Raw genomic sequence first — 18639 nt, 5'->3', positions numbered from 1 at the left:
GCTATTCATCTCATTCAAAATGTTGCACTTTGAATACGAAATGGAAAATTGTATTGTTAGCAAGTGATATAGTCAGGTTTTGTAATGTGATGTACAAGACAAAGTGGCCTATTTTATACTTTTTTTTGTTGGACAAATTTTGTAGCTTATGTAGTAGTCCTGATTATTATTCTCTTCCAGAATTCTCAGTGAATGGAAACATCATTGTGGCCTTATGCTACCTTTATCAAAATTGTATTCAAAGAAAATCATTTACATCCCAGGGCATTCTAAGTATATTGAGTGTTTTGATTAAAAAACTAAAAATAATAAATTAAAGTAAAAAAAATATTCACTTTCAGGGTAGCCAAGTGACCTAAAGAATTTTAATGCATGATGTTCTGAGTCCTCCAGTCCTTTAAAACGTGGCTCTCCCCCTCCCCCCCCCCCCCCCCCCCCCCGCCCCCAGCTAGATTTTTTTTTTCATAAGCTGCTCTGTACTTTGAGGATACTTTTCAAAGATCCAGTTCACTCATTCCTGTCAATTTATTTAGTAATAAGAATAAATCCTTCTTAAAAGAATGCATCCTAGTGCAGATTAAGGATTTGATCCTTCCATTAGATATGGGAGCATTTATGGCTGCCTAGTGTCTTGTAAAATCAGGTATTTTGTTTGCATAATATCTGAGTTTACAAGACAACAGACGTGTACATTCATGAGTTTGACTATTGCATCTTGAAGTGATTAATAAAATCTTCTGAAAAGAGAGAGTCTCTACAGTAGTTTCCTATAATTTGGGGAAAATTAGGATTGTTAGATGTAATTGTTTGGCATTATATATGATTATTTTGCAAAATAGCATTTAACGTCATGATTGCATCTTACCCTCTTAAGTCCTGAATCTTGCAAAGTCTTATGCATGTGCTTACCTTTATGCATGAGTAGTCCCATGAAGTAGTAGAACTACTCCTATCCATAAAGTTTTGTCACCTAAATTTCATCCCATGAGAGAAATGAAAGTTGGAAGCAAAACCGAAACGTATTGGCACCTGTATTTCATGAGAAGACCTCTCCTACCGTAAGATGTACACTGATTGTAGAAGTACTTTTTTTTATGGCATTCCACTTTTTCCCTAGTCTAGATTTTTTTCATGTAGACAGTAAGTAACTCTGATAAAAGCATTCCAGAAAATAGGAACTCTTACATTGAGGGGAACTGGCATTTCCAAAAATTCTCAGGAAAACCCTACTTTTTAATGCAGATTTGAAGTTTCCTTTAGAGACAACTTTTTTTTTTTTTTTTTAAAGATTTTTAGTTGTGACCATGAGCTTCAAGTCTACAAACAGGCAGAGTGAAACAAAAGAAATATGAACTGTACCCATTCATCCTAGTAGAGCTTCTGAGCCTAATGACTATTCAAGGTCTCCCTCTACACTTGTTGCATATTACCCAAAGCAATTTTAATTACAATTTAAAATCGCTTCAGACTAAGGCCAGTTTACAGAAACTTACAACTGTATTTCCTCCCTTTCTTTCCTTACAGCAGCTCTCATCCCAATTGTCTTTGTAGTTAGCATAGGATTCTAGTACTAGCTGCTAACCTTCCCAATAAATTATGTGCACATTAGGGTGAAGTGAGTAAGGCATTCCAAATCCTGGTGGTGCTCTAATAGTCAGACTATTAGATAGAAAGGGAGGTAGATAGGTGATCCAGCTGCCTCAGTGCATCTGCTTTCTCACCAGATAGGAAGATGGTACTGTATGCCTATACAGGAGAAGAGAAGAAGCTGTCGGGTCAGGAGTCAAGCAAACAGCCTTCCCACATATTTACAAGGGCTGCCAATCCAGCCCCTTTCCTAATTGCCAAGCTCTATCTAGGTCAAACCTTTCAATGGCCAAAAATCTCTTGTGCATTGCCAACTTTACTCATTCCACTTCTAGAAGTCTTAAGCCACTCATAGGAACCCACTTCTTCATGTCCTCTGTGCTATTGAGACAAGCCTCATAAGGTATGTCTACACTGCAAAGAAAACACCATGGCATTGAGTCTCACAGCCCAGGTCAATTGACTTGGGCTCTTGGGTCCTAGACTGTGAGGCTATAGCAGTGTAGATGTTCCCACTTCGGCTGCAGCCTGGGCTCTGGAATCTAGCGGAGGGGAGGGGGTCTTGGAGTCTGGGCTCCAGCCCAAGCAGGAATGTCTACATTGCTATTTTTAACCCTACAGCCTGAGCCCCGTGAGTCAATTGACCCAAGCTCTGAGACTTGGTTCCATGCATTTTTCTTTGCAGTGTAGAGATATCCTCAGTCACCTGACCTGCTATCAAGAAAACATTTAGCCCCAGAGAAGAACCTAAGCTTTCTTGCTTCTGTCTGACACTTCTACCCCATAGATGCAAAAATTTTCTATCTATTCTCAGGTAAACCTCACACCATCCAACCCTACTCTGTGAATGTTTTTCTTGAGGTGACTGCCTTTTAACCCTGATCCTAACTGAACTGCAAGAGTTGCTTCAGAGTGACGTGAGATGCTTGCTCTCTGAGTAGCATTTTCCATACCTCACTAGCCTACAAAGTGAGAGACCAGACCAGGTAATCACACTGAGGTATCTCACAAGGTATTGGGATGTAGGAGCAGTTTATTTTAGTCTTACAGATACTTTCAATAATGTTTCTTGTGTCTTAGGATATCAGATGTTAAAATATAGAAGTGGACACACACAAATGCCACAGATTGGGAGAAAATTCTACACAGATTTGATCATACTTAGTTGATTTCTATTGTGCCTACCCAAAATTAAAAAGTTACTGGAAGGCTTACCGCTACAGTTCAGTCTGATCTGAGCTGTTTGTAAACCAATTTGGGTTTTCTTGGTTTTTTGTTTTTTTTACTTCAGAGGTTCTATACACTTGAGTTGCTGTTCCAAAAATATTTATTTTGCTCATTACATTATTATAAATCTCAGCACCAGCCTGCATCACAGATTCCTTTTAAACTGATTCCACAACCATTTATTTAAGTGCTGTGAGTGCAACTACTTTAGAAAATCAGTAAACCTATGGTTAACTTATTCTGATACTTTTAAATATCTGTATATTTTTATTGCAACCCTACTGGGAATGTATATTTATAGATAAAGAAACTTAAAATCATGATTGGTGGGTGCTTACTACTGTAAGGAAGTTCTTTAAGTGTTAAATGATATTTAAGTGTTGCATCAGCATCTTTGTTCACTTATTTCAAACTATGATATTACGTATTTTAACAATTAGCACTTTATACAGTGGTTATTACTAAGCTCAGAGGCTTTCCTATGTTTCATCTGTTTCACTGTTTTAAACTTTGTACTTTTTGTAAAGTAGTATATAAAATGTAAAAATTTAATCCTTGCCACTCCACAGTAATTGCAGCACTATAGTATCTCCTGTTCTAAATATGGGAAGATAGTGTTGATGCTGCAGATAGCTGGGGCTGTGAATGTTGAGGTTTTTATTAGCACGCATTGTATTTCATAAAATAATTGACGCGAGTACACAGTGCTCATCAATAAGCCTTTTGTTGTCAGCACTTGCTAATTTAAGTGGGTTCTTTGGAATTTGCAGTATTTAGTTGTAGTACCACCACTTCTGTTTTTCTTATAAATATTACTTGTTGCCCAAAGTCTTCACTTATTCTACTTAGGATTAAGTTGCTGCTGTAACTCAAAGCATTTGATGGGTTTTTTTAGCATGAACACTAAACTTGTGGGTAATTTAGCTTCATCAGAAAGCTAGATTCTTGAAGAAAACAATTAAGATTGAGAGTACATACCAATAACCTTAGGTTTAAAAAGAATTACAAGAATGTTATAATAATCAAAAAACAGGCACTAGAAACTCAGGAAATTCAGAATTAAAGTTAACCCTAACATTTGAAAGTATGGAAATGCACAGTTATGGCAACCTTTACTCTGCTCCTATCGGTATGCACTGAGAGAAAGGAGAAGGGACTCTGACTCAAACTATCTATTGCTGCAGGTGAACAAGTGTTAACAGTGGTGGGAATTTTTTACAAAATGTTCCTAATGTAGACAGGGCTTATGTAGAAGTTTTACTAAATGGGTAAGAAATCAATTAAGGAAAGTTAAAAACCTATCTAAATGTGTATCCTCAATCCCTCATTTTATCTGTGCAAGGAATCTCTAGATAAGCATAGAGTATTCCAACAAACAAAAGGGCTCAATTCTATGTAAATAGTAACTGAAACTGAACCGTTTTTTGCATATATTAATACCTAACCTAAACTTCTAACAGATTCATTATTACACATCATATTTGAAAATACACCAGTGACAAAAATGTACTTGCTATACTGTATGTGTGGCTTGCTGAGTTTTTGACGGACTAGTATTTTTAAAAAGCAGACTTGTTTATGCACTTCCCCAAGAACAAGGAAGCCGTGATCTCAGGTGGGGCCTCTAAGTGCTACTGTAATACAAATATAATAAATATCATCACCAAGATTAACAGAGTTGCATGGCAGTAAACTTTTTTAGAATACACTATATAAATACTTTTTCTAAAAAGGCAGTTCAAAATTCAAGGCAGTAATTGTGTTCTTTATATAGATATAAATATATTGTCCACATCCTTTTTAGTTTTGAGAATGACTTAAGCACCAATCCTTCAAACAGTTACACACATGTTTAACTTTACTGCCATGAGCAGTAGTGAGTGCAGGATCAGGGTCTTGTATACATTTTGAACCTGCAATGTACTTGTAACTGTTGTTAAATACTGTAGCAATTTTTACAATCATCCCTATATCTTTTTGTATTCTTCAGGATGTTTGGATAATACACTACATAGATAAGTAATGGTTGAATATTTTGTTATTTAAAACCATGTAAACAATAAAATATCTGTACCTTTTAATGCATATTTCTATATATTTTAGGAAATATATGGGAAACTGCTAGACATTCAGAAATATCAAGACCACTTGAGAGGCCAAGGCTTGCTTGCTGAGAACAGAAAACAAATGTGAGTTTCCGGCTTGCACTAATATTGGTATCCATTTTCTTAAATTGCATTAATATATTATTTTAGCATTTCTTACAATCTTGGTTTCAAACATTTTTTATTTGATTTTTGGAGAGGCCATTTTGAAATAATTCCTGTGAAGTAACACAGTATTGCCAACCTCAGGAGATCAAAAATCATTAGTCAGACCCCAAAAGAACATGAGATGATTAAAAAAAAAAAAAGTGTTTTTTAGGGGTGGGGTTGGTTTGTTTTTTGTTTTTTACACTTCTCTGCCAATGTGTGTGTCATAATTTCTAGTTGGAACGTCAGCCTTAAGTCACAAAAAATGCACACCTCTCCCTGACTGCTCAGATGGAAACTCCACTTAGCTTCTCCTCATTCCTAAAATAGTGTCTCTCTTCTTCTTAGTTTCCCACATTCCACAGCATATTCCCTCCAGTACAAGGGGTATAAAATGGAGCTCACAAAGCAATGAACATCCAAGAAACACAAAGCATTCTGATTGTAGATCAAGTGTTTCTATTATTGTTCAGTAAAGATTTATATGAGCTACAAAGACAGGAGATGCTGCTGAGGTGGGGGACCCATCCAATTGTGAAGGCAGAGCTCAATGGCAAGGCCAGGTGTGTGTCCTCAGCCCCACAAGCTCTTGCACTAGGTTCTGCCTCTGAGTTTAGCCCTGGAGATAGCAGGGATGGAGGAGCGTCTCATATTATGAGAGCTTGTCCTGCAGGTGCCAAAATCCCATGACTCATGATTAATTCATAAGAGTTGGCAATACAGTTAACATTTCAGTCATAAGACCAATCATTTCTGATCATAATTCCTAATGGATAAGTAATTCAACACTCAAGGAATCTAATAGGTTCCTTATTGTGTTTATATTAACCATTCCATTTTTAACATCCTCCTCTTTTTCTTCCCAGTGCCAACGTATTTGGGTAGTTTTACTTTCCCTTACCCCTTTTCTTTCTCTTCCAAAAGGGAAAAGAATAGAAACAATTTCCCTCTACTCTCTCTTAGCTTCTGACCTTTGGTTAGCACATAACTGAGACTAGAAGCAGATCGAGAAGAATATTTAAATATTCTTGTTGGGTGAAGGTGTTCTGAGTTTTTTTTTTTCCACAAAAGGTTTTCACAGTAGATGGTTCTGTGTTCAGTGCCATTGTCCTTGAGGATTTTACTGACTGGGTTATGGGTTACTCATTTCTATTGAAGGTCAACGGAAAATTCCTGGAAGACCATAATGGTTATTTGTCTGTTAACAAGCCTTTTTAATGGCTGCAGTCAGGATTGCTTGTCAGTCTTTGAAATTAATCAATATTATAAGTTTACTTCCTTTGAGGAATCCAGAAACTAGGATGCAGTAGCCCAGTTGTGTGTTGAGAATTTTTTATAGTAATTCCTCCATACACTGAGTGGGCAGTCAGGATTCAGAGAAGGTTTGTCAGGTTGGAGAGGTTCCACTGAAACCAAGAAATCTGTGTCATATTCTCACGGTCCACTCCTTTTTCTCCCAGTTAAATGGTTGCTTTTTCAGGGCTGCAGTTCTTTCATGATGCACCTCCTATGTGTCTTCAAGCTAGCATTATGTAGTGTTCTAATTCTCCATAATGATGATCTGCAATTTTTTCTATTTTAGATGTTAATTTTGTGTGTTGATTTTTTTATGGGTAAATTGCAGTGAAGAGTGCATAGCTTCCTATATCTTTTTTTCTTCAGCACTGTGGTTTGGGATTATAACTACTTCAGTGTACCTTGCTATGCTCTTCTATTTTGGCAGCTGGGACAGTTGTGTTAGCATGAGACTTTTGTCTTTAGCAGTGGTACACCAGTTTTTTATCTTGGTTTCGTAGTTGACTGAAGTCCGTGTTCCTTTACAATTAAAGTTTCCTATGGTGTGTAGAGTTTATTCATCATACCTTTCTAGGAGAGGCCCTTTAGGATATATCTGCACAGCCTTTTGGAGCCTGCAGGAGTGAGCCTTCCTGCCCAGGTGGACAGAATCAGGCTGGCGTTCTAAAAATAGCCGTGTAGACAAAGCTTTGAAGTTGTGGCTTGGAATATGAAGCTCCAACCCAAGCTGCAACTTCAAAGCACTGTCCACATGGCTATTTTTAGAGCACTAGCGTGAATCCCTGCTATCCCATGTGTGTCCATCCGGGCCAGAAGGCTCATTCCCGCTAGCTACAAAATGCTGTGTAGTTATACCTTTAATTTCTGAGCAGGCAAGGGGAGAATGGGGTTGGAGTTCATAGTGGATGCTGCTGAAAAATAATCTGATTTAATGTGATTCCTTCCAAAATTTAGTCAATTGATTTACTCATGTGAATAATGGTGGTCAAAATTTCTTTCATGTTCTAAAAGCCAAGTGCTTGGAAGGATTTTTTTTCAAGTTTTCCAAAAACAGGTGCCTATCTTCCACTGGGACAAGCATAGATAGTTTAACTCTAAAATGAAGAAATACTTTTTTCAGAGAATTGAGCATCTGAAAACAGGCTGTTATACATAACTTTACACATGTGAGTAATCCCATTGACTTCATTGAGGCCACTCATGTATAAAGATAAGCATGTACTGAAATCTTTGCAGGATCCTCACTTCAGCTGCCAGTGAAAACAGTAACGTTGTCAGGCAGTGGGGGGATTCAGGAAAACACTTAAACATGTGCTAAAGTTAAGTATATGCTTAAGTATAGCTCTGAATAATGTTGCTTCCTGGAATTGGGGCCTTTAATTTTGCCACGAAAAATATTAATTGACATTTATTGTTTCTAACAAATCTACAAAAGCAAAAAAATAAGAATTAAGGCCTTGTCCTTAGGTCACCTTGTAATCTCACCCCCGTTACTATATGAAGTATGCTGTTTCATCAACCAGTGTTTGGATACTTTTTATATAATACCTACATGAAAAGGGCATGTTTGGGACAGTGCTTTGAATTTTCTTTCTTTTATTGGTTTAACTTAATTCAGACCTTAAGGATGTTTCGCTACACTGGACTGTTTTCTTTAAAATTTCCACCATTGCTACCACTAGCGCACGTCCTCCGTTGGTAACGACAGTGGGAGTGCTGATACAGAGTCCAGCACTGTCATGTTGTCTAACCTAGCTCAGAGTAGGTCTAGATGACATGGTTAAAATGCCAGTAGCTACTAGTTCCCTTCCTATATGAGCACCCCCACCACTGCTGCCAGCAGCAGAGCTGCACCAGTAAGAGCAAGGATTAACAGGGGAAGATCTAGTATAGACAAGGCCTTGTTGTTGTCTTGAATCTAGTTTTATGTGCATTTTGTTTTGCTGAAACCGTGTGGGCCAGGTTTTTTAGAACTGAGTTATAAATCTGAGGAAAATTAGCTTATCGTGGAACTGCTGATTGGCTTTTAACTTCAGTAGCAATAATGAGTGACACTTAAGTAAAATTCATAATTAACTCTTGATGCAGTGAATTTAATAAGTGTAGTTACCATTCCTTTCATAAGAAAGAGCTTTTATAACTAACTTAAACATTATAGATCACATTCACGTAGTGAATATCATACTGTTTTGCAGTAGAAAATACATTTCCAAACCAAGCCTGACTGTATGTGTGGTCCTTTGTGATATAACTCTAATTGCATGGTTAATTAAAAAGAGAATATATGTGATATTTTAAACAGAAACCTGATTGGCAGCAGATGGCTGATTAAGGAGGAATTGGAAGAAATGTTAGTGGAAAAACTGTCAGATCACGATGTGAGTAATTAATCTTTTTAATTTAAGGGACCTGTATCTTAAGAATACAGACTCCGGCTGCATTTAGTATCCTGAAAAAGTGTGTCTTGGAGGCAGGTGCTTTTTTTTTTTTAAGTATTGTCCATTTTCCCCCCCCCAACTCCTTCCCTCCCTCCCCCCCAGTAAATGTTTGCCATATTGGCGTGTTATCTCTGTCCTTATGCATGCTACAAAAAGTTCCCACCATTGTTACCATGATCCATTTCTATCAGTGGTAACATCTTGGGAGCCCTTGTGTAGATGTGCCATATAACCCTGCTCAGAGAAGGTCTCATTAACACAGTGCTTAAAACCCCATTGGCATTGAGTAGGGCTCATCTATAGGGCTCCTAATGTTACTATTATTGATGAAGTTGAACTGATGTGATGCCTACTATAGACAAGACAGACCATTATCTGCAATATTCTTGCATCATATGAAATTGATTCTGAAGAACTCTGAATCTGGCACCTTACTGCTTGCATCTCCAAGAACAAGTCCGTTAACCCACTATTGCATCTGGTTTCCATGGGTGAGAAATAATGCTGATGTTTCAACTACACTGAGGTTTTCAAAATAAGAACAGAGGTCCAAAAATCCAGATCCAGTCTGCCTGTATGACCCTCTAAGTTATGTCTTACCTATGGAACGTTAATTTCCCAGTGGAATTTGAAGTTTGAATTGGGCTGCACCAGACAGGGCTGACAACCTTTTGTCTAAGTATTCTAGATATTTTATCCTCTACATCCTTCATTGCTGTGTATTTCACCATCCCTTAGAGATTCAGACTACAGACCATCTCACTAGCAATGGAAGCAGTCCTCAGTTTCAGTATCTCTTGTAATACTATGATGGTTGGTATGGGTTTTCCTGTTTATTTTCCCAAAGCCCTACGAATTGTTCTGCATTCACAAGCATACCGAGACATTTTAGTGTTCCTCACAGCTTGCCTTTCTACCGTACCTCACACTTCTATGAAATATCAGTGGGCTAGAAAATACCATACTAGGGATTGGCCTGTGAATAAATACAAAAAAGCACAAAGGCTCAGCCTCTGGAAACAAATTGAAATGTTTGCATGTATTGAGTCCTTTAGATATTAGCTGTACTCTTTTGCCTGCTCCATTTATCTTTTCTTGTTGTTGCAGCAAAGCTTTCTGTGGTGCTTGCATTAAGGGTACTAAACAAAATGGAAGCAATTGATTTTTTTTTTCTTCTACATACTCCAAGAAGTCTCGGAGGTTTTCCTCATTTACAGCTTCCACAATTTGATTCCCCCCCCCCCCCCCACACACACACACTTTTAAAGGCATTTGGCACATACGTGTTATGCTAATGTCATTTTTTTTCCAAAAAGCGTTGCCACAGAAATCTGCATTAGAGCATTGGACTTAAATAAAACATTGCATTTCTATGAGTGATATCAAAATATCTGCTGATACTGCTAATTTATTTGTAAAAAAGTAGCCCACTGCAGAAGATGCTGGGAATACAGCATAGGTAAAAAGAATTCTCAAAAATAATTTTAAAAATACCCTATGAGTAGGAAAAAAGTATAAAAAAATTTTCTTATACACAATGGCATCCTGATATTTCTTTGTTACTGCTGGTTCAAAACTCCTTCAAGTAATGCCTTGTAGCAGGTGATCCCAGCTTTCAGCACAAAGGGGTTAATGCTGAGGTGTTTACTTTCTAATCACATGCTCAAGAACTAGGAAAAAAGCACACAGGAGCAAAGGATAATTTATTTCAAGAGGTTGCCCTTTAAGTCAAGTATCTCTTGAATTTTTAAATATCTTGATTGTTCAGTTTTAAAGGAAATCATAAACATTAAAGTAACTCAGCTTGAACAGCCGAAGAGATATGTTTCCCATATGTATTATGAAATATAATCATCGAGGTACAGTTTAGTAAAATACAATTATTTCCATTTTTTCTCTCTCTCTCTCTCTAATATATATAGACATATTGGAAATGAGTGTGAAAGCTTTTTTTCCTCTATTCTAATAAAAAAATTCAGATCCAAGGCCCAGTAGAAGTTTTCTTTTAAAATTGAGATGAACTTAATTCTAATATAATAATCCTGTATTACAAAGAGGTTGAGTGTAGTCTGAATTCAAGATTAATTGTTGCCTGAAGAAAGGATTAGATGTCTTTAGTCACAGAGAAAATGATGCATTTGCATGCTGTTTTTGAAGCAGCATGTGGATGCAAAAGTGTCATCTTGTCAAAAATCATCAATAAAAGCAAAGAAGGAAAGATCAAGTGTATAAAAATAGAATGTTTTAGCAAATGCAATTTCACCTGCATCTCTTAATGAATTTTTATTGTCTACAGTATTCGATGTGTATTCAGCTGCTAGAAAGATTAGTGACGTTGTCATGTTGTGGCATCGAAGAAGAGTATGTGCTAAAGTTTCGCAAAGAGCTAGCTATACAATTAAAAAAGGTGGTGATTGAGCCCCTGCAATATGATGACCAAGGAGTGGCCTTCAGCACTGGGGAAGGTAATAATTTCAAGTTTGTCTGTCTGGTTGAAGTGGTGAAGGTCTCCAGCTGAGACTCCAAAATTTCTTTTGTAACCCCAACACTCAGCAAAGTCTTGTATTGGTTGGTGCATTTCTTTATTTCATACACTTGTACTGATATTTTACAATTCTTTCATGGATGTCTTGGTATCGAAATGGAAGTGTATGGCACAAATGCCATCATCTAATGATCTACATGATCTACAAAAGAGCCTTCAAAATAATAGTAAATCACTAGTTGTTGAAATTAGTAGATATGGGTACTCGACATTGCTTAAGAAAAGGCATTATAGCCAGTTTTCATAAGTTCAGTAACTATCTTATTTTCCCTTTAAATACACAAAAGCACAGATCTATTTCACAGTCTAACAGGTTTCAAAAATCATTTATCAAACAACCTTTTTAACATTACCAGAGCTCAGAGTTGTAAACCAGACTATTTCTTCTGGGCTGAGATTTTGTATGTCATATTTTAGGTCAGAGCTAATGTTTTCACAGAGATATAAAACTGTAGATAGTTTACGATGAAATCTTACTAAAGGTGGACAAAAAATTGTAGCAGCACTGTTCGTACCAGTATAATTAATTTGTATGTACAGATTCATATGAACATTCTTTATTAAACTGATGTTCTGTTGTACATTTTTTGTAACAAAGTATCTTAATTTTTTTCACAAAATATGTTTATTATTAGCTCCTGCGATGATGCTTCATGTGAGATGGTAGATACGGAACATGCACAAGTGTGACAAACTGCTTTAGTACCTCCATGTATCATTACTGCATTCAATCATCTTTCACAGTTACTTTTTAGTTCAGAATATTGCTTCTCATCTTCTCAAGTAAAACTGTTCAAAGTCGTACTGTATGGGCTATACTGATGGTTTTGTCCTTTTTCTCTTATTTCCATGAACATTAGCAAAATGATCAAATCTATTTAGTGCAGTAGCATGCTGAATGTTGCTTATATTTTACACCCACACCCTTTTTTACCTCCAAAAAGAAAATCATTGCTGCTGTATGAAAATAAAAGATCTGATTAGCTTTTTTTGCATTTGATACGCTGAAAAATAATGAACCCACAATAACAAAAGGTTGCTTTGTTTATTTTAAGGCAAAAGAAAGACTTCGCGAGCATCTGCAGTAGTTTATGACAATGGAAGCGGAAAAATTACAGTGAACGGAGTAGATTATTTATGTTATTTTCCAGTGATGCAAGACAGGTGAGAGCACCATGTATCTGTTTTAACATTAACAACGTAAACAGAAACCATCATGCTTTGGTAGAGCATTTCAGGTATTGAAAGCATCAAAAAGGGCTAAGATTATTATTAATAATTATTATTATTTATTGTAACTTGATTTTTTTCTTGATGTTTCTGCATGGATCTTTTAGTTCTATGAAGCTGACATATTCTCCTGTTCCTTTATAAGTATCTAGTTTAAGAAGACTTCACCTTGTTTCCATTTTTCTTCATGATCATAAGAACTCAAGGTGTATGGGCTGAGAGCTGTCTGTCATCTGCCTTTTTTCAAGGAGAGTTCCAAAGAATAAGAACATAGATCATTTTGGTTCTTTAGTTATGGGATCTGCTCAGATCAGAGAAACTCTTGGGTTTAGTGGAGTACACTCCTGAAATACATCTGTTTCCTGAGAGTCCCAGGGGCAGTAGTCATGCAGTCGTACTCCAGCATATATCAGTAGCATACAAACAAACAATGTAATTCAAGACACTTCACCTAAAATTTCAGACTGCACACACAATTTCAGTTCATGTTACACTGGCAAGATTTCTGAGCATAAGTTATAAAAAGTTTCCTTAGAACAAGCCAATGTGGGTTTATTTTATTCATCCTGTTGACTATACAATTCAAACACCTTGTATATTACAATAATCTAAATGCAGAATAGTCCTTTCACATCTGGGTTTAACGTATTGACAAAGCAGTACAGGGAAGCTTGCATTTCTTTAGATTATGTATGTCAGGTCATCGTTTAACTCTCTCTAATAAACTAGCAATGTATATAATCTGCAATTTATAAAAATTAAATACTGTGTGTATCTTATCTTTTTCCAGAGAACAGTTAATGTTCCCTTTCCAGTTCCTTGATAGACTTGGAAAACATGATATGGTCTGTACCGTCTCTGGTGGAGGGAGGTCCTCACAGGCTGGAGCAATCCGTTTAGCCTCTGCGAGAGCCCTGTGTAGTTTCATCACTGAAAATGAAGTGGAATTTATGAGGCAAGGTATGAGCAGGAAAGAATGCATAATTCCAACAGTAATATGTGTTTCCACACTTTTCCAGTAACTGACTGAGATTAATAAGATTGTTAAGGGCCTGACTATCCAAAAACACAGAAGTGAGTAGTTCCATTGAAATCAGTGGGACTACTCATGTGCATAAGTGTTTTCAGGACCCAGACTTTAGTCATGAATAGTTTTAATAGTCAGTCTTCCTGACATCTTTCAAATGGCCCAACTGTATTTCCTCTTTGAATAGCCTCTGCACCTGTTCATGAGATGTTAGGGTCACAATCCCAGCCTGAGAACCCCTGCTTAGTGCAGAAACAGTGCAGAAACACAACATGTAGTAATATATCAAGTCGGAGAAAAACCTTGAGTTCAAATTTTGTGGGAGGAAAAGATTCCAAGATTGCTAATCAGTTGAATAGAAACAAATCTCATATATTCTAAAGGTTCTTGTTCCTGCATTCAATCACCAAAATGTTGGGGCTACCAGTAGATTAATTTCAACTTGATCTGAAGGGATGACAAGGAGCATAAGTATAAGTAGGTTACTTTAAATAGGCCAGATTAGAGGTTCCTCCTCTTTCCCTTATTCAGAAGGCACCAGTAAAACAACCACCACCCTAGGTAGCTGCAGTAACTGATATTTTCCTATATGTAGAAGATACCACACTATTGCAACAATGCAGAATTAGAAACATTGAGTTTTTAAATAGACTGGAGGGAAATATGTTGAAAACTCCTACTGATAATGAAGGCAGCATAATTCTAAGCAAGCTTTTGTCTCTGCTTAACATACTTTTGAATTACTTATTCATAGATTCCTAAACCCAGAAAGGACCATTTGGATTACCTAGTTTGACCCTCTGTATAATACGGGCCACAAAACTTCCTCAAAATAATTCCTAGAACATCTCTTTTAGAAAAACATCCAATCTTGATTTTAAAAATGTCAGTGATGGAGAATCAACCACAACCGTGATAAATTGTTCCCATGGTTAATTACCCCCATCATTAAAAATTTATCCTTTTATTTCCAGTCTGAATGTGTCTAGCTTCAGCTTCCAGCCATTGGATTGTGCTACACTTTTCTTTGCCAGATTGAAGAGCCCAGTGTTAAATATTTGTTCCCCATGTAGGTACTTACAGACTGTAATCAAGTCACCCCTTAATCTTCTCTTTGTTAAGCTAAATAGATTGTGCTATTTGAGTCTACCATGAGAAGGCATGTTTTCTTATCCTTAAATCTTTCTCACGGCTCTTCTATGAACCCTCTCTAATTAATCGACATCCTTTTTGAATTGTGGGTATCAGAACTGGACACTATTCCAGCAGTGGTTTCACCAGTGCCAAATACAGAGGTAAAATAAATAACCTCTCTACTCCTACTCAAGAAACCCCTGTTTATATATCCCAGGATTGCATTAGCTCTTTTGGCCAGAACATTACATTGGAAGGTCATGTTCAGCTGATTATCCCCCATGGCTCCCAAATATTTTTGAGTCACCACTAGTACCAACTTTTCAATGTGCCGGGGGGGCGCTGGATCCCCCAGCTCTGCCCCAGACCCCAACCGCCTCTTCCTGCCCCATTCTGCCCCCTTCCTCGAGCGTACCACATCCTCACTCATCCTCCTTCCCCCCCCCCCCCACCTCCCATGTGCCACGAAACAGCTGACTGCAGCAGGTGGGAGGCGCAAGGAGGGAGGGGTTGGTGCTGATCAGCAGGGCCCGCTAGCTGGCAGGAGGCGCTGGTGGGAGGTTCTGATAGGGCGACTGCTGGGCACCCACCATTTTTTCCCCATGGTTGCTCCAGCCCCAGAGCACCCACGGAGTCGGCGTTTGTGAAAGTCACTGCTTCCTAGGTTAGTCCCCCATTCTCTAACTACAGCCTGCATTCTTTGTTCCTCGACGTATACACATACGTTTAGCCATATTAAAATGCATATTGCTTGCTTACACCCAGGTTTCCAAGCAATCCCAATCTCTCTGTATCAGTGAATTGTCCTCTTCGTTATTTACCACTCCACAATTTTTGTCGTGTGCAAACTTTTTATCAGAGATGATTTTGTTTTCTTCCAGGTTATTGATAAAAACATTAAAATGTGTAGGGCCACGAACCAATCCCTACAGGACCCCACTGGAAATATACCGACCTAATGACCATTCCCCACTTACAATTACATTTTGAGACCTATTAGTTAGTCAGTTTTTAATTCTTTTAATGTGTGCCATGTTAATTTTACATCCTTCTAGTTTTTTTAATCAGAATGTCATGTGATACCAAGTCAAACGCCTTACAGAAGTCTAAGTATTTTACATCATCACTATTGCCTTTATCAGCCAAACTTGTAATCTCATCAAAAAAAGATGTCAAGTTAGTTTGACAGGATCTGTTTTCATAAACCCATGTTGATTTGCATTAATTACATTACCCTCCTTTAATTCTTTATTAATCCAGTCCCGTATCACCAACTCTATTATCTTGCCCGGGATCTATGTCAAACTTACAGGCCTACAATTATCCAGGTCATTCCATTTACCCTTTTTAAAAATTGACACATTAGCTTTCTTCCAGTATTCTGGAACTTCCCCATTTCTCCAAGACTTATTGAAAATTAACATTAATGGGGTACAGTGAGCTCTTCATCCAGCTCTTTTAAAACTCTTGGATACGTGTTATCTGGACCTGCTAATGTAAACATGTCTAACTTTAGTAGCTTCTGTTTAACATCCTCCAGAGATGCTAGTGGAATGGAAGGAGTATTATCATTATATGATGAGACTACATCATCCGTTTTTCTCCAAATACGGAACAGAAATATTTATTGAACACTTCTGCCTTTTCTATATTATTATTGATAATTCTCCCAATACCATCTAGTAGTGGACCAATACTGTTGTCAGGATTCTTTTTGTTCCTAAAATATTTAAAAGCTCATTCTTATTGTCCTTAACTCTGCTAGCCATAGATTTCTCCTTGTGTCCCTTTGCTTCCCTTTCCCGTTTTTTACAGTTCCTAACTTCTGATTTATATTCATTACTATCAACTTTCCTCTTTCTTCCATTTGTTATATATTATTTTTATAGCTATCTAAAAGTGAATTCAAATATTTGAACAAATAACATGTCCTTTACATCACTGGGGTGATTTTTTTAAGATTTGTAATGTATTGTAATGTACAAAATTCAAATACTGTAACAGTGTTAAAATTCTGTGGGGTTTGACTAAATTCCCTTTTGTTGGTTTCAAGCTGTACCTTTGTCCTCCTTTTGGGCCTAGATGTTGCAGTTCATGTGGTATGCAAAGTCACCAATTGTTGTGAAGCCCACTTTTTTCTTTCTTTCTTTCTCTCTCTCTCTCTCTTTCTCTCTCTCTCTCTCTTTCTCTCTCTCTCTCTCTCTCTCTCTCTTTCTCTCTCTCTCTCTCTCTTTCTCTCTCTCTCAAAAAAACACTCTCACAAAATATATTAGTGAATGCTGTACTTCATAAAATGACTCTCTTCATGTTGTCCTGTAGCTGGACTACTGACAGCTGATCCACGTATCAGGGAACGAAAGAAGCCTGGTCAGGAAGGAGCCCGCAGGAAGTTCACCTGGAAAAAACGCTAAGTCTAACTGGAGCAGATGTTATAAGTTATGCGTTACAACAGTTTCAAAACATCACCAACTGTATGATTTCTTTACAATCACTGTTGTGTAAATATATCTGGTAATTTTTTTTGTTTCTAATTATTGTGGTTTTCCTCTTTTAAAAAATTAATTTCTTTTAAGTTGTAGTCACTTGTTAAAAAATTTTAAAAGTTGCAAACTGTGAAGTTTTTTATCTGAACTGAGAGTCTAAAATGAAACTTTAAGGCCAAAATAATTACAGCTCCCAGCTGCTGTGTAGACATACCCTTAATGATGGACATACCAGATGCTTACTTTGCCTGGGTGTGGAGCACATAACAGAGGGAACAGGAGTACTTGTGGCACCTTCAAGACTAACAAATTTATTTGAGCATAAGCTTTCGTGGGCTACAGCTGTTCTTTTTGCGGATACAGACTAACGTGGCTGTTACTCTGAAACATAACAGAGAGAGATGCCGTATGTAGATCCTTTTCTAAGAGAATCCAGAGAGCTACTGAGTCTTCTCTGAAAATGTTCCTGATGGAGAGATCAATGCATCCCTCTTTACACCCCAGAATGCCTGGGGCAGAAACTTCTAAGCTCTCATCAAAAAGCATCCCTGCTAGCTCTTGTACTTGGGATGTAAAAAGAGTTGCTCCTAAAAATCTATCCTCCTTGTCCAATAAAATCTCGGGGGATGGGAAGGAAAGAGCACCGAGTACACAAAAAGAAGAAATCTAAGTTTTTCACCAAGTCCTTCCTCTAGGAGCCACAAATCCTTTCAGTCCTCATCTGAAAGAGGTAGTACAAGGTTCCAAAAGGGTCCCATTGGCATACAGAAAGGTAGCAGTCACCATGCCTCTAAACCGACTTCTTGGTACTGCGAAAGTTGCCCAGCACTAAGATCCCCACTACTGTCAACTCTGGTACCAATGCTATCCTCCTGTCTGACTTCAGCACCAACTGATTCGGTACCGAAATCCTATATAGAGTCCAGAGACCTACTGATATCTACCAGATTCCTCACTATTTGCAGTAATAAAGGTACATCCTTCAGTACCGATGGCTGGCCATACACTGATACTGAGCACCTCAGCGGTACTGACCGGAGACAGCATATGGGCAGGCTGCGGCAGCATTAGTCATTCTAGTCCTCAGGTTCAGAGGGCAGTAGTAAGGTTTCACTAGTTTGTTCCCTGAGTTCTAAGTATTCAGGCCAGTAGACACTTGAGATGGAGTTGAGGGCTGAGTTTCACTACCCTGGACGTGAAAGCTCAAAGAGGGAGTGAACTCCATATCTTCCCCCTTGGCCAACCTGTCTCATATACTTATGAACACCTGGATCTTTACTGGGCTGCATCAAGTTACAAGACTCATGTCTACATTCCAATCTAGCACTAGATCCCCTTCACCACCACCTCACAGGGGAACTTTACAGCCAGCCCAATCTGCTCTTTGTCAGCTGAATAGACTGGTAATGGCTCTTATGAG

General features: G+C 37.7%; 1 protein-coding gene across 2 annotated transcripts in view; it reads left to right on the top strand.

Moving 5' to 3' along the window:
- The window catches only part of MRPS9 (mitochondrial ribosomal protein S9), a 46702-nt gene extending 29361 nt beyond the window's left edge, over window positions 1-17341 (top strand). Inside the window, exons 6-11 of one of the 2 annotated variants that reach the window (XM_037897901.2) lie at window positions 4918-5003; window positions 8665-8740; window positions 11097-11265; window positions 12401-12509; window positions 13366-13535; window positions 17056-17341. In XM_037897901.2, coding sequence (XP_037753829.1) covers window positions 4918-5003; window positions 8665-8740; window positions 11097-11265; window positions 12401-12509; window positions 13366-13535; window positions 17056-17147 — 702 coding nt within the window. In that variant the 3' untranslated portion in view covers window positions 17148-17341. Of the gene's footprint in view, window positions 1-4917; window positions 5004-8664; window positions 8741-11096; window positions 11266-12400; window positions 12510-13365; window positions 13536-17009 lie in introns of both variants that reach the window. The other variant, XM_043536571.1, reaches the window with a different exon arrangement.
- Window positions 17342-18639: the final 1298 nt, after the last annotated feature.

Source organism: Chelonia mydas, chromosome 1 (assembly GCF_015237465.2).
Source record: "Chelonia mydas isolate rCheMyd1 chromosome 1, rCheMyd1.pri.v2, whole genome shotgun sequence".
Lineage (NCBI taxonomy): Eukaryota > Metazoa > Chordata > Testudines > Cheloniidae > Chelonia > Chelonia mydas.
This window is presented reverse-complemented; position numbering and strand designations above follow the sequence as displayed.